A 14,460-nucleotide genomic window follows, 5' to 3' on the forward strand; every position below is an offset into this window, starting at 1 on the left:
TATATATATAAGTATTAATTTTTTTTATTTATATTTTAATTTTTATTAAATATAATTATCAGCTTACTGAATTAGAAATATCTTATTTTATTCAAATATTATATAAACTATATTATTTTATATAAATTATATTTTTTGATTTTTCTATTATTATTTATACCGACTATTTGGTTATTATTATTATTTTTAAATAGATTATTTTTAATATTATCATAATTAAATATTTGAATTTATATTTTATATATATATTATAATATATATAGTAAATTAAACCGTATATATTCTATTATTTAAAAATTTTAAATATTATTATAAATATTTTATTAAAATTCTTATATTTTTTCATAAATTTATTTTTTATAACTATTTTTTATTAATTTTGATATTTAAAAATATTCGTATCTGTATTTTTCCGAATTCTCTATATTTTTATATTATTTATATTCTAAAATATAATAAAATTTTTTATATATTATATTTAAAATAGATATATATTATATTTAAAATAGATATATATTTAATATTTATATATCTAAAATTATTGTTATAATACAGTCTGATTCTAATATTATATTATTATATTTTCTAAATAATAGTCTTTTATTTATAATAAAATATAATATATTTAATAGTTCTAATAGAACCATTATATCTAATATTTTTTAAAGATAATATTAAAAATAATATTATTATTTTTTATAAAATTTTCATTATATTTTTTTATATTTGATTATATTTAAAGTCTTTTATACTATTTATAATAAATATAACTATTAAAAATCTTATAAAATATATAATTTAAACAGTCTGATTATTTATTAAATCTAAAAATTTTTAAATAATTATATTTTTAAATATTTAATATATTTAAATAACTATTTTATAAGTATTAACTCTATAGTTAATTATAATTAATTTCTATATTTATATTGTGATTTTAAATCATAATAATAAACTTTATTATTATTATAATTATATTAAATAAATATAATTAGCTTTTATTATAGTCGATAAATCTATAAAATATTTTAATTTATTATTTAAAAGTTAATCTAAATATTATAATAATAGAATATTATTCTTATCGACTATATATAATTTTATAATTAAAGAATATTATATTATTTTATATTAAATTATAATTTTTAATTTATATTAGATTTTTAAAAAAATTATTTATATATTTAAAATATTATTAATTTTATTTTATTATATTATATCTGTAGACTGATAGTCAGTCTGAATATATAATTTAAATTATAAAAATATAATATATTATAAAATTATTTAAAATATTTAATATTAAATTATTATATTTTTTAATATTATAATTATAATTAATTTTTTTATTTATAATTATCAGTTATTTACTTTACTATATATATACAGTATATTTTTAAAATATTTATAGTTTTTTATTAAAAGTATATTATATTAAACTAAATATTCCGACACTTTTTTATATTAATTTAATTATTTTGAAAGATATTATTTTAAAAAATATAGATTTAAAGATTAATATTTATTTTATTAAAAATATTTAAGACTTTATATATCAGTTTAATATTAAAGAAATATTAAAATATATATTTATTTATATAAAAGAATATATAATATTAATTATAAATTTATATATTCTATTTTTGAAAATAATATATATTTATATTTTTATAAAGAATATTTCTTATCTATTATTTTTGAATAAATAAAAAGAAAATTATTTTAATAGTATACTTATTTATTCTTTATTATTAAAGTTATTAGTTATTATATATATTATTTTCATTTATCTAATTTATAGTAAATTTATTCTATTATATCTATAATATAGTTTAAATTTTTTTATTAATAAAAATCTATATAATCATATTCTTACCAAACTATTTTATATTTTTTAATAAATACTTTTTTTAATTAAAACTATTAAAAAATATTTAAAATCTTTAATAAGTATATTATTTATTACAGCTGTTATTATATATTTATTATATAATATTATATTTATTAATTTAAATATAGTTTTGAAAATAATATGTAAATTTATATATCTGATATTGCCGCAGATAACTTAATTAAAAAATTTAAAAATTATTATTTAATTTAAATATTTTATACAGTCTGTTTTTTTATTTTTATTATTATATTTATATTCTTTAAATATATTATTTTTATCTATATTCTATATTTTATACTGTTATAACTTTAAATTCTTATATTTTTATATATTTTTTATATCTAATATTTTATACTTTATATTAAAGTATTAAAGTATTCTTAAATATTTTAAATTATAATATATTTTAATTATCGACTTGTCGATTTATTTATATATATAGCTTTTAAGAATATTAGTTTTAAAGATTAGTATTTATAGTAAATATTATTATATTAATATTCTACTGATCTGTTTTTTTCGTTTTTCTAATTATTTTATATAATAGAACTTTAGTCTTATTAATTTTTTAGTTATTCTTACTTCTTCTTTCTTAACGAACTAATATAATACTTATGAATTCGTCTATTCTATAACAGATACAGCTGTATATTAGAATATCATTAGAATACATAATATAAGAAATATTTGAATAGTTTTTTAAAATATTATTAATAAAGTATTAGAATATAGCAGAAGCTTCTATAAGTCTAAATGATATTATTAAAAATTTTATAAAAATTTGAATAAATTTTAAAAATAATTAAATATTTTTACTTTTTAATTTTAATATTATTATATTAAATTATTATTATAGTTTTAATAATTATATTAATCTAATAGTATTTTAAAAAATTATTTATAACTGTTGGTATGTGTTTCTTTGCGAAAGATAACTTTTTGGAAATATTTTTAAGAAATTAAATGTAAAATATTAAAATCGATACAGCTTTTGAAAATAGAGTAATCTAATCTTTTTAAATAGTCTTAATTATCAAGATAAAGTCTGTCTTTTTGTTCCACCAATTCTTTTAACAATGTAGACATTTCAATAAAAAAATTAAGATCTGAATATTCTTAGTTTTATAGACGTGGTGGTGGTTAAGAGCGGTTAAGAAGGTGGCTGACTCGCTTATATGGCCGGTTCGCTTACCAAATACATTAACTAACTGACCACATACGTAGTTAATTTGCACCCAGGGCGGCGAGAGCGGCCTCTTCCCGAGGACGAAAGGATTGTGTTGAATTGATAAATGATTGTAGCCCGCTGTGCTTAACTAGTTTTTCAGGATACCTCAACTGTGATGACACTCTTACCCATCACCGTTACCTATTACCGAGAGTTCCCGACTTGCCAGGATGTCTCAAGTTCATCAAACAGCTCCAACGTCAGCCAGTGGCTCCAGAACTGAGTCATTAGCGGAGTCCAATGAGGGCCCTTCAACAACCCGTATATCAGCAACTCTGAGATTACGTGCAGAAAGTGCTGAAGACCGTTCCATCTCTAATGAGCACGCTGAAATTCAGAACCCAGCTCGGCATATACAGTGGAGAGATGACGTTATCGACAACGAAGGAATGGGAAAGAAAAGCTCCAAAGGTGAGAAAGCACCCATCCACTCTGCAGCCAAGCCAACACCTTCTACGACACATCGCTCATCTGTCTCAAGTCTGCTGCATATATCATAAAGCTCGACCTGTCGGTGAGAGTAGCTCAGAATCAGAATCGTCTGATTCCAGTGAGTCCGATTCCGATTCCGATTACGGCGATGATGGTCAGACACACCGTAACGGCGGGCGGCGGTCTCGTCATCACATGAGTTGTGACCACAACAGCCCTGGACATACATCATCAGAACGGCCATCCGATACCGGAAAGACAAGACGAAGAAAACCTAGCCCCAATGCCTACGAGAAGATGCCTAAGACAACAAGGGGTCGCTGAGCATGCTTGCAGCAAAGAATGGATTTCTGGGAAGAACTTAAAGCTCACCGCAATCAAACACACACACACATGTGTTCGGAATGTTGCATCAAGCCTTATTCGAGCATAGTAACCCAGCCAATCCAGGTACACCCGTGAAGATCGAATCCAAAATCATTCAATTGATCTCTACGAGCCAGCGTGGCCTAGCTTCGTAAGTAGCGTGTTGCTATCCATGCGAAAGAGAGCCCCACTCATACTTTATGACTTTGCTCATCTCATTGCATACGCCATACTCTCATATGTTTGGTTTGAAGTCTTAGAACCTAAGCTCGTGATGGCGCGCAATGTCTCCTGTTCCATAGCTTCTCAGGCAGTTATGACATGACATGAACCCAGTCTAATTATTGATATTATGTACATAGCATTGCTTGGTTGGCAGGGCTGCGAAACATCTACAGCATCATACTCCTTCTTCTCGCGGCGGCACGCAGGGATCGCCCAGCTTGCTTTGTCTCCGTTGAGACGGATGTAGCCGAAGAAATCTGAAATATTTCTGCTGAAGCACGCCTGTCATGATCGGGTTGCTCAAGTTTCTCGTTGACTTTGATAGGTGATACTTTGGAAAGACTCGGTGAGATATCTTGGGAATCCTGGACCGCCCCGTCTGGCTTGAGTGTATCTTGTTCGGAGGCTTTTAGGCTCGATGAGCGCCGTTTCGATTGTCTAGTAGTAGCTGGCTGTGGCTTGTGTGCACGCGATATTGTCTTTGCCATACTGTCACAGGTGGCCTCTGTTAATCGCTTGCTGAGACCTTCGTCTGAACTATTCTTGATTGAGAGTGCAGCAGTATATTGGCCTTCCGGCTCATGGTCTTGATTCCCGAGATCGGTCAACGGATGATCATAACGCTCACTACTCCCCTCGGCTGTCTCGCGAGTCGTTGCATGGTCGTATCTGCCTGCGAGAGAGACCTTGCGCTTCCTTTGTGACACCATCTTCATACTCTTTGAGGGAGATGCCATAGCTGGATTTAAGACAGGTGACGGTGAATCAGTCCCTGTAGTACCCAAAACTTGCGACTTGACAGTGTCCGACTTGCGCCGCCGAAACGCATCCCCATCCTCTCCCGTGCTCATAGGGATGTCAATTGTGCTAGAGGGTCTCCGTGTTCGATCCCCCACTGCTGCGACTAACTCGTTCGTCGGCCGGCGCATCTTATCGCGCAGATTAGGCTCTGCATAACTCACAATAGCCCTCTGGCGCCTTGTCGGTCGAGATGACCCAGTGGCACCACCTACTACTGCATCCCTTGTATCCGCTCCCGACTTTGGCTGCTCAAGTCGATCAATTTTGGCCAGGGACCCCAGACTCACTGCCTCGCGTGCCATACCGACATTCCTGGCTTCTGCTTTGGAGGTATGGTGCGTCGGCGCTCGGCTGAGCGTTTCACCCTCGCTCTGCGTGTATAATGAAGCCTCTACAAGGCCTGACCCATTCCCCTTATCACCAATTGCTGCTATGACAGCATCTTCACGCGGGAAGTGTGCATCATCGAGCCTGGAATTGAAAGCTTTTCTCGGCGAGGGAATGCTGACATTAGTGCTTTCTATACCTCGAATTAGATGTCGACCCGCACAATAAGAATTAAACATTGGCCTTACTTTGTTTTAGTATCCTCCGTCTTGCTTGCTTGACATTTTTCTTGCTTTCTTCAAGTGGGTGATTGTCTTCCTTAAATGGTGATCTGCCGAATGTTGGGTCGATTGGGTCGACTGTCCCGGGGGAAGAACGAGTTTGCCGATACTCAAAATCGTCGTCCTCATTCAGCGGACTCTCGAATCGGTCTTCAATATCTGCCGAGAACTTTCGTTTTGCACCCAGGCTCGGTCCAGGTATCGGGTTCGTTCGCATAGGACTTGCGTCGTAAGCCGCAGGATTATTCTCTGAAATCGTCGCATCAAGTTCGCGTTCCTCTTTTTCATGATCCTTCGTGAGTGGAAGGGGCACATCGGCATAGTTTGGATTCATCCAACTCTCGAGCGACCTGTTGACTGTGGACTCCTCGTTTGGAGGGATGGAAAAATTTGTATCCATGGTGGCTAGCGCCCGAGATGCCGGAGACTGGTGATCAATAGCATCACTGTCGAGCACACCTTGTATATCGTGCGGCCTGTGAGCAGTAAGCATATATTCTATGATAGAGATAACTGCATTGTATGCTTACTCCAGCGTCTTTCTTGGGAAATACTTGTCTTCGAGTATCACAGGAAGCTTTCCTTCCTCCTCACAAGCGAAATTCTGCTCCATTTCAGCGGTCTTGCGCTCCCAGTTAAGGGCTGACTGTGATGGCTGCGTCGGGCACCTGATCTGCGCGGTATTTTGCTTTTTTCTGTAATCGCGCGGTAGCTCACCCAGCTCAGTTACCAGAATGGTCAATTCCGTCAATTTAGCATCTAGTCTTGACTTGATGTCATAGACTCCATCCTGGAGTATCTTAACAGCCTGGTATCTTTCTAGCTCCTGGTTAAGTGTTATTGCTTGCTCTCGTAGAGAAACATTTTCAGCGAGTAAATGAGAAACCTCCGACTCGAGGCTACGGATGCGGAGGGACTGTATAGAATTGACCCGGGCGATTTCACGGTTCTGCCGCACGAACCGCCTCTTCACTACTTATCTGTCAGGAGATTTGTCTTTGAGGGAGTTGCAATGTTGGACTCTGCTGTGTGGAACTTACAGCCTTCGATAGACTCCGTCGTTGTTGTCGTTGATTCATTCAATCGAGCCATGCTTGTGTCCTAAACGCAGACAGCGGCAGTTGAATCTTCTTCTCAAATGTCGCCAAGTTGATTAGCCCTTCACGCGGGTGGAAGGAGAGATTTCCGCGATGGGGCTCTTGTCGCCTACAGTAGAATGAGTTGGGCAAGATCCATCGGAGGATGGTAACAGATAAACACGATGCGGTTTAGCTTGTTGACAATTGTCCTATTTTGTACTAGTGGTGGCGGCCCCGTCCCGCCCCTCCGCTGGTACTCGGCCATGTCCAGTCGACGGCACGGTTCTGGATCAAGGCGTACTCATTTGCCTGACACCGCACCTCTGTGACAACAACTCCACATCGCTTGAGACCAAACACATGAACTGAGCTTATATCCTCACTTTAAAGCTTTCCGGCCCCTTGTAGGGTAATCAGCGACAGCTCTCCTGGGTATCTGTTGCTCCAGCTGGCCGCGATGCTACCTTCGAGTACTTCCGCAGCAGCCTCCTTTCGTCCGCCGAATCACTCATCGGCCGTCGCTCAACAACAGTCATCGGCCTTGGCAGCGCGTATAGCTTCAAAGAAGGCCGAGCTAGAAAATCTGAGGCAACTGCGAGACATGAGCGGTGCACTGGCAGAACAGATGCAAGCCTTGGAAATCAAGATTGGAACTCTTAGAGATGGAACGGAAGGTATGATCCCAGGCCAGTACATTCGTCTAGCTGCTGCTGAATCTCTCCGCTCTCTATTGTTAGCCGTCGCCTGTGTTCTTGCGAATTGGGACAATGTGCTGAGAGCGATTAGTATGGCCTCGGGTGAGCATTTTGCCTACTCTTCTCGTGTCTCGGTTGTGATGGATGCATTTTGCTAATATTTCCAACCATAGTGAATCCTGTTAGCTTTGGCTTCGCAAGCAAGAGCGATCCGAACAATTCACAATTACCCGCAACCCTCGTAAGAGTACCAGCTGAGTCTCAAGATGCATCAGGGGACCGGTGATAAACGATCATTGGTAGACATGGCACAAGCCAGCTTTCCATGATTAATCAGATCAAGTATGGGCTGCCGTAATTCGGCAGAGAAGGCTCATATGATGGATACGACGAAAGATGTCTCTGTTGAGCATGGCACCTCCAGCTCAGGTGTTGCATTCTGTGACCTCGCGGTCGTTGAGTATTCTTGAGACATGGAGCTATTGAAGCATGCGCTTTCCCACCTCGGAGCAGAGAGCTTAGGCAGTCTTAGCTGACGCGATTCTGGCATTTTCGCTCGGGGCCAAGTTCGTATACTCGTCGTGACGCATGGAAGAATGATGGCTTCGGGAGCCATGGGCTTTGTTCATGCTTGGTTCGGATCGTACCGTTAGCGGATTGACCTCCAAGATACTTGTCATGTTTGTTGCCAATCGGGTACTCAAAAGATTTGTGTGTCCGCAACAATCACAACACAATAGAAGCCGGAGCTTAGGATTTTTTATTCTTGAGCTATCTCATTTTTCATCAACTTTTGCCCGAAAACCTGACTAGATCTTGCCAAGAGGCTCTTCCTGCTCTGTCGCCTTCAGTGTTCTGGCCAGTGGCAATCTGAGCAAACAAGACCTTTCTAACTGTTCAACTTGTGGAATAATCGGTGCCTCGTATGGCCCGCAGGCGTGTTACATGTTAATTTGCTGCAGCACCTCTTCCCGTTTCTACTTCCGAACCTGGTGAGGTTCGGGGTCGGCGTTCATACCTAGCCTAGGTGAAGTTCACAGTGTCGATGTAGTTTGCTTACTTACCACCCACTGGCAGCACGGGCCCATCGAGTACGACCCCTTCTGTGCTGGGCTCAACTTGCCAGCTGCCAAAATCATGTGTTGCCTTGTGCCGTACTTGCTGGATATGTATCTGATCGTTGTAGTTCAGCGGCAAACATTGACAGTATGATATGCGAATCCTTCGAGCTTGGTGATGGAGTATTCTACAGTGGTAAACTTCTTCGGCTGTTCTGGACACCGGCATGGAGAAGGAATCATGGGTAAGAGCAGTATATATGTTCCACCAGGAAAGGAGTGCATGTCAAAGGGGCTGTGGTTTAGTGGTATAATATTCCCTTAGCATGGGAGAGGTCCGGGGTTCGATTCCCCGCAGCTCCAACTTTTTGTTACATCATCCAGCCGATACTTGTGATTAACATAATCGGTAAGCCACCCGCCATGATAAGCCACCCGCCACCCGCACGCGTCAGTCTCGCGTTTTTTTTAATATAAAGTAATTCAACTACCAATAACTCCACCAAAAATACCTTAATTGTTAAAATCTTTAATAGATTAAAAGGGCCGAATCTGCCTTACTATTAAGACTATTTAAAAAAACGAAATTCTTTTTATAGTAGAAGTAGTATATATATTTAAGATTTTGTATTTAATTCTATAAAAATATCTATAAAAAGTTAAAGTAAAGTTAAATAAACGTACTAACTTTATAAAATTAATTTATTTTAAAAAAAAGCTTTAAAAAATTAGATTTTTTTACTTATAAAATAAGGGTTTTATTTTCGACTGTTATATATATAAAATATAATAATAATTCTTTTTTAAAAATAGAATTCGAATTCTACTATTTCTGTAGGCGAAAAATAAATATATAATTTTATTAAATATATTCCGGTTTTAAAGAATTAATTCTCTTAGAGATATTATATTTAATATATAAAATATAAAGATCCGAAGTTTTTAACCGAATAGTTTAACTGTATTAAAACTATAAAAAAATATAATATTTTTAATTAAAATATATAAAATTTTAATAAAACCGGTTTTATTATAAGAATAGTAGCTACAGTCTGTATAATTATATAGTTTAATTATATAGATAAGCTGTTTTTTATATAATCAGAAAATTAAAAATAAATAATTTTAATTAAATATATTAATACAGCCGGTGTAGTATTGCTACTATATTTAATTTTTAAAAAAAATTATATAAAAATATAATATTAAAATCTTCTTTCTTCTAATTAATATATTAATTTATTATTAAATAATTAGATTTTTAATAATATTAGTTTATATTAGCTTTGTAAATACTTTATTTTTTCTATTAAAAACTAATAGATTAGATAATATAGTTTTTTAATTTTTTATAAATATAACTTTTATTTAACTTCAGAATTTAATAATATATATACCTAAAATAGTATTATTTCTATCTGTATACTTCTATATTTTTTATATTTTTATTAATTATTTAATATTATTTATTTTATATTATTAAAATAAATATATAAAAGTTTAGTAGAACAGTTGATCTGTCAGAATATCTATTATATTAATAAGATTAATTTTTTAAATATATATTTAGAAATATATTCTCTTATTTTTAAAAAATTAATTATATATAATATTTCTAAAATTTTAGAATTAGTTTTATTTCAGCTGAATAAGATTTTTAGTAAGCTGGTTATACAGCTTTATAAGTCTATTCTAACCAATATATATAGTAGGAAAAATAATTTAATATATTAATAGTTTATTTTTTGAATTATTAGAAAGAACAGAATAGTATATGTTTGTATGTTTGTTATAAATATAGATATATTTGATTACTAAAAATAAAAATATGAATTTATAATAATAATTTTATATATATAAATATATATAATAGTATATTTACGAATTTTCTTTATATTAAATGAAGATAAAAAGTTTTGAATATTCTTTATATAACAACAGTATATTTAGAATATAAGCAACATTTGTAGAATAATATATATAAGATAGATAAAAAATAAATTAAGAAATTATATCATATTTGTTTATATTTATATAATTTTTAAAAAATATAATTTTATTATACAGAATATATTATTTTTCTAATTATCTAATTTATATTTTATTTAATTATTAGTAGATTTTTTTGATAAAAAATTTTTAATTTTTAAATAAAATGTAAAGGGTAGAAGGATCAGTTAGATATAGAATAGTAGCAGTCTGTTCATTTCAAGACTAATCCTTACTTTCCTGAAGGTCTAGCAAGGCCTTAGAAATTAAATACTGAAGAAGGTCGGAGTCATTAACATCACAACTGTTACACAGAGGATGTGTAGATAGATTGTCGGCAATCCGCCATAGTTACAGGGGTTATCTATAACATAAAATAAATTAAATATATATTCTAATGCACCAGTTAATATTATTGAATATATTATAATATGTCAACTATATAGCCAGTTGGTAGCCTCAGGCTCGCCAGTTCGCCACCTCAGGCTCTTCAGTTCGCTGCCTTAAGTTAGCCAGTTCGCAGAGTAGATTTCCGAATTCCAGTAATCTTTTAATAAAAAAAACAGTCTAAAATAATCTTCTTCTATTTATTCTATTATTTCTATTTAATAGAAATTTATTTATTTTTTTATTTTTATATATTTTTTATATAATTGCGGAAAGCCTCGGAAAATTAATATAGCTATTCAGCTATAAATAAAAAATTAATTTTTATTATTTTTTTAGTTAGTTGAGTAAGAATTTTCAGTTTAGTTTCAGTTTAAATTTATTTAATTAGTTTAATCAGTTATTTATTTAAAAAATTAAATTTATTTATTTTTTACTTTACTTTTACTTTTACTTTACTTATTATTTAAATTTTGTATGGAATCCTATATAAAATTTAAATAAAAAATAAGATTTTATTAAAGTAAAAATAAAAATATTCAGAATTCTTTTTAATTATAAGTCCGGTTATACTCTTATTTTAATTATTTATTAATATCTAAGTTTTATTTATTTATTTATCTATTTATTTATTTATTATTTTAATTTATTTATTCAAATTTTGACTATAAATTAATAAACTGAAAAAAATATTATTTTAAATAATTAATCTAATTAGTATTTTTAGATTAATCAGATCCGAATGTTTATTATTAATAAAAATATATAAAAGCTGGTAGATCCAGATCTGCTAATTAAATCTATTTATTTTAAAAAATCTATTTTATTTTTAATTTATTAAATTAATTAATATATTATTTCTATTTTAGATTTTAGTAAATCTGACCGTCTGCTATATTAGAAAATTAAACAGAACTATTACTATTAGTTTAGAAAATAAAAGATAATTATTTTAAAACTAGTCTTATTAAATTAATAAATTAATTTTATATTAAATAAATAAAATTAATATACTATATTTAATAAGAAAAGGTCCTATCCGATTCTAAAAATTCTAAAAATTAGAATTACTTCTATTAATTAATTCTAAATAAAAAAATTATTAATAAATATATTAAACTCCGGTTAGGAACAAAAAATTCTATTAAAAATTATATAAATTAATAAAAATTAGTCTATTTAAAAGCAGTAGAATTAAAACTAAGTAAAGTATCTAATCTAATTTAAATAATATATAACTTTTTTAAATTAATTTAGAAAATAATAGGAAATTTTGTAGTAATATAGCAGACCAGATTAATTAACTATAAAATAAAAAAAAACTTTCTAAGTTTTTTAAAATCATCTGCTGAATATATAACTGGATTTATTTAAATTTTTAAATTAAATAATTTATTAAATTAATAGATTAAATCAGTTAGGCTATCTTTCAGAACTAATCTAATAAATTAAAATAAACTTTTTAAAAAGAAAATAAATTAATAAATAAAAGTCGTAGAAATAAAGATCGATCTTATTTATATAATTTAAAAAAAATTATAGATTTTATAATTTTAATAACTGTTTTTATATTAATAAGAATCTCCGAGATTCTTATTAGAAGTCTGAAAAGAAAGTTCTAAACTATTTTAAAAAAGCTTTTAAAAATAGTTTAAAATTAAAATATTTATTTAATTAATACAGCTAAGTTTATTAAATATCTTTTATATTTAATAATAAATTAACTAATTAACTAAAAGTTATTTTAATAATCAGTAAACAGACTTTCTATTTAAAAAATTTATTAATATATTATTTATTTTAGTAGATTTTTTAATACTGCTTCTGATAGCTATATCTGTAACTTATTAAATTTTTTTTATTAAATTTACTTTTATTAAAAAAAGTAAAATAGTAAAAATTAATAATATTTAATTAATAATATAGAAATATAGAACAGTTATTTTCCGCTCTACTTATTTAAAAAAAAATTTATATTTTAAATTTAAAAAAATAATTTATATATTAAAATTTTATATAAAATGTTCTTTCAGCCTCAATCGCAGTTAGAAAAAAGACTATTTTTAAATAGAAAAAAAATAGATATCTGAAAGAAGCTAATAATATATCAGTTTATTAAATTAAAAATATTAATAAATTATTTTATATTTAATAAAATAATTATCTAATTTAATAATAGCTATTATCATTAATAAAAGGCTAATCAAACTGTCTGAACGTCTATATATAATTTTTAGAATAATTAAAAAATAATATAATAAATTAAAATATTTAAATTAGAAAACTTTAAATTATTTTAATAAATTAATTTTAAAAATTAATATTATTAATTCTTTTTCAGACCTAGTTTTAATTAGGAAGTACTTTATTTATTAAATTAATAAATTAAAAAGATAAATTTTTAAAACAGAGATTTAATAAAAAAATTTAAATATTTAAATTAATTTATTAAAATTTGATTTATTTAGTAAATAAAATTAATAAAAAGAGATATATCAGCTATTTCTATTATTTTTATTTAAAAATTTTGTTTAGAGTAAGTTCTAACTTCTAAATCAGATATATTAGAATTAATAATTAATATAATTTAATTAATTATTAATTAATATAGAGTAATATCTAAAAGATTTTCTTCTGATTAGAATCAGATCTTAATATCTTTTTAATTTAAATTAATATTAAAAATTTAATTATTAATTATTTATTAGTTTATTACTTAGAGTAAAATCTATATACGGAAAGATCCGGAGCCCTAATTATTTTTAAAATAAAAAATTTATTAATTAATTTAGAACTATTTTTATTTATTTAACCTGAAATAATAAATTCGGCTATTTTTATTTTAAACAGAATATTATTAAATAATTTAATTAAAAAATATTATATAAAACTGTCTGGAAAAAGCCTTCTACAGAGATTTGTATAATTATTTAAAAAATCTGATTTTTTTCTGTTTAAAAAATATAAATTATATATTTATATATAAATTAATAATTTATTTAAAAAAAATAAGCTAGAATTTAAAATTCTAATTAGCTATTTAGTAGGCTATTAAGTCTTTAATATTTAAAGAATCTAAGTATCCAATTTTAAAAAAATAATTTCTATCTGAAATATTATTTTTAATAAAAATTTTAATTATAAATAATATATTAAATTAGAAAATCTGTTGATATATTAATAAACAACTGAATTAATTAATTTTATTTTATTAAAATAATTAGATATTCTGATTTCTAAGAAATCTGCTTCAGAATCTGATTTAGATAAGAAACTTCTAAATTTAGAAATATTAAAATAAATATCCGAACCGGAATTATATTAATTAAATAACTAATTAAAACTATTATTTAATTAATTAGTTTTAAATAATATTATTTTTAATAATATATTATTAATTTTATTAGATTTACTGTCTTCTTCACCGTCTTAAACTATAGTTTTTATTAATAATTTAATAAAAAATATTAATAGACTGATTAATAAAATAGAGTATCTAAATATTAAACTAATTAGAAGTCTAAAATAAAACTAATTATTATTATTTAACTAAAATTTTAAAAAAACTAGACTTATTTTTTAAATAATTTAAATAATAATTAATTGTATTAATAAGAATAAAATATCTTATATTAATTAAAAATAATTTTTATTTTTTTCTACTAATTAAAAAGAAATAAGAAATTATATATATAGTA

General features: G+C 28.1%; 3 protein-coding genes and 1 non-coding gene across 4 annotated transcripts; 3 read left to right on the top strand and 1 right to left on the bottom strand.

Annotated features, from left to right (window-relative positions):
* Window positions 1-3,030: 3,030 nt before the first annotated feature.
* Window positions 3,031-3,878, top strand: ASPACDRAFT_1877523 (PPP1R11/YPI1 family protein; the record flags this gene model as incomplete). Its single annotated transcript, XM_020198108.1, has 2 exons — window positions 3,031-3,533; window positions 3,604-3,878. The coding sequence occupies exons 1-2, from the start codon at window positions 3,293-3,295 to the stop codon at window positions 3,876-3,878; spliced, it is 516 nt and encodes a 171-aa protein (XP_020050960.1). The 5' UTR covers window positions 3,031-3,292.
* Window positions 3,879-4,312: 434 nt separating this feature from the next.
* ASPACDRAFT_48645 (shugoshin family protein) lies at window positions 4,313-6,646 on the bottom strand (the record flags this gene model as incomplete). The annotated part of the gene is made up of 4 exons (XM_020202168.1): window positions 4,313-5,466; window positions 5,522-6,030; window positions 6,085-6,526; window positions 6,595-6,646. 4 exons carry the CDS (start codon window positions 6,644-6,646, stop codon window positions 4,313-4,315), a joined length of 2,157 nt encoding a protein of 718 aa, XP_020050961.1.
* Window positions 6,647-7,090: 444 nt separating this feature from the next.
* Window positions 7,091-7,614, top strand: ASPACDRAFT_55726 (DASH complex subunit DAD2; the record flags this gene model as incomplete). The annotated part of the gene is made up of 3 exons (XM_020203046.1): window positions 7,091-7,307; window positions 7,371-7,430; window positions 7,502-7,614. The coding sequence occupies 3 exons, from the start codon at window positions 7,091-7,093 to the stop codon at window positions 7,612-7,614; spliced, it is 390 nt and encodes a 129-aa protein (XP_020050962.1).
* Window positions 7,615-8,677: 1,063 nt separating this feature from the next.
* On the top strand, window positions 8,678-8,749 carry ASPACDRAFT_t321. Its single transcript has one exon. It is a non-coding gene; the product is annotated as a tRNA-Ala (tRNA).
* Window positions 8,750-14,460: the final 5,711 nt, after the last annotated feature.

This window comes from Aspergillus aculeatus, assembly GCF_001890905.1.
Source record: "Aspergillus aculeatus ATCC 16872 unplaced genomic scaffold ASPACscaffold_33, whole genome shotgun sequence".
Taxonomy (NCBI): Eukaryota; Fungi; Ascomycota; class Eurotiomycetes; order Eurotiales; family Aspergillaceae; genus Aspergillus; species Aspergillus aculeatus.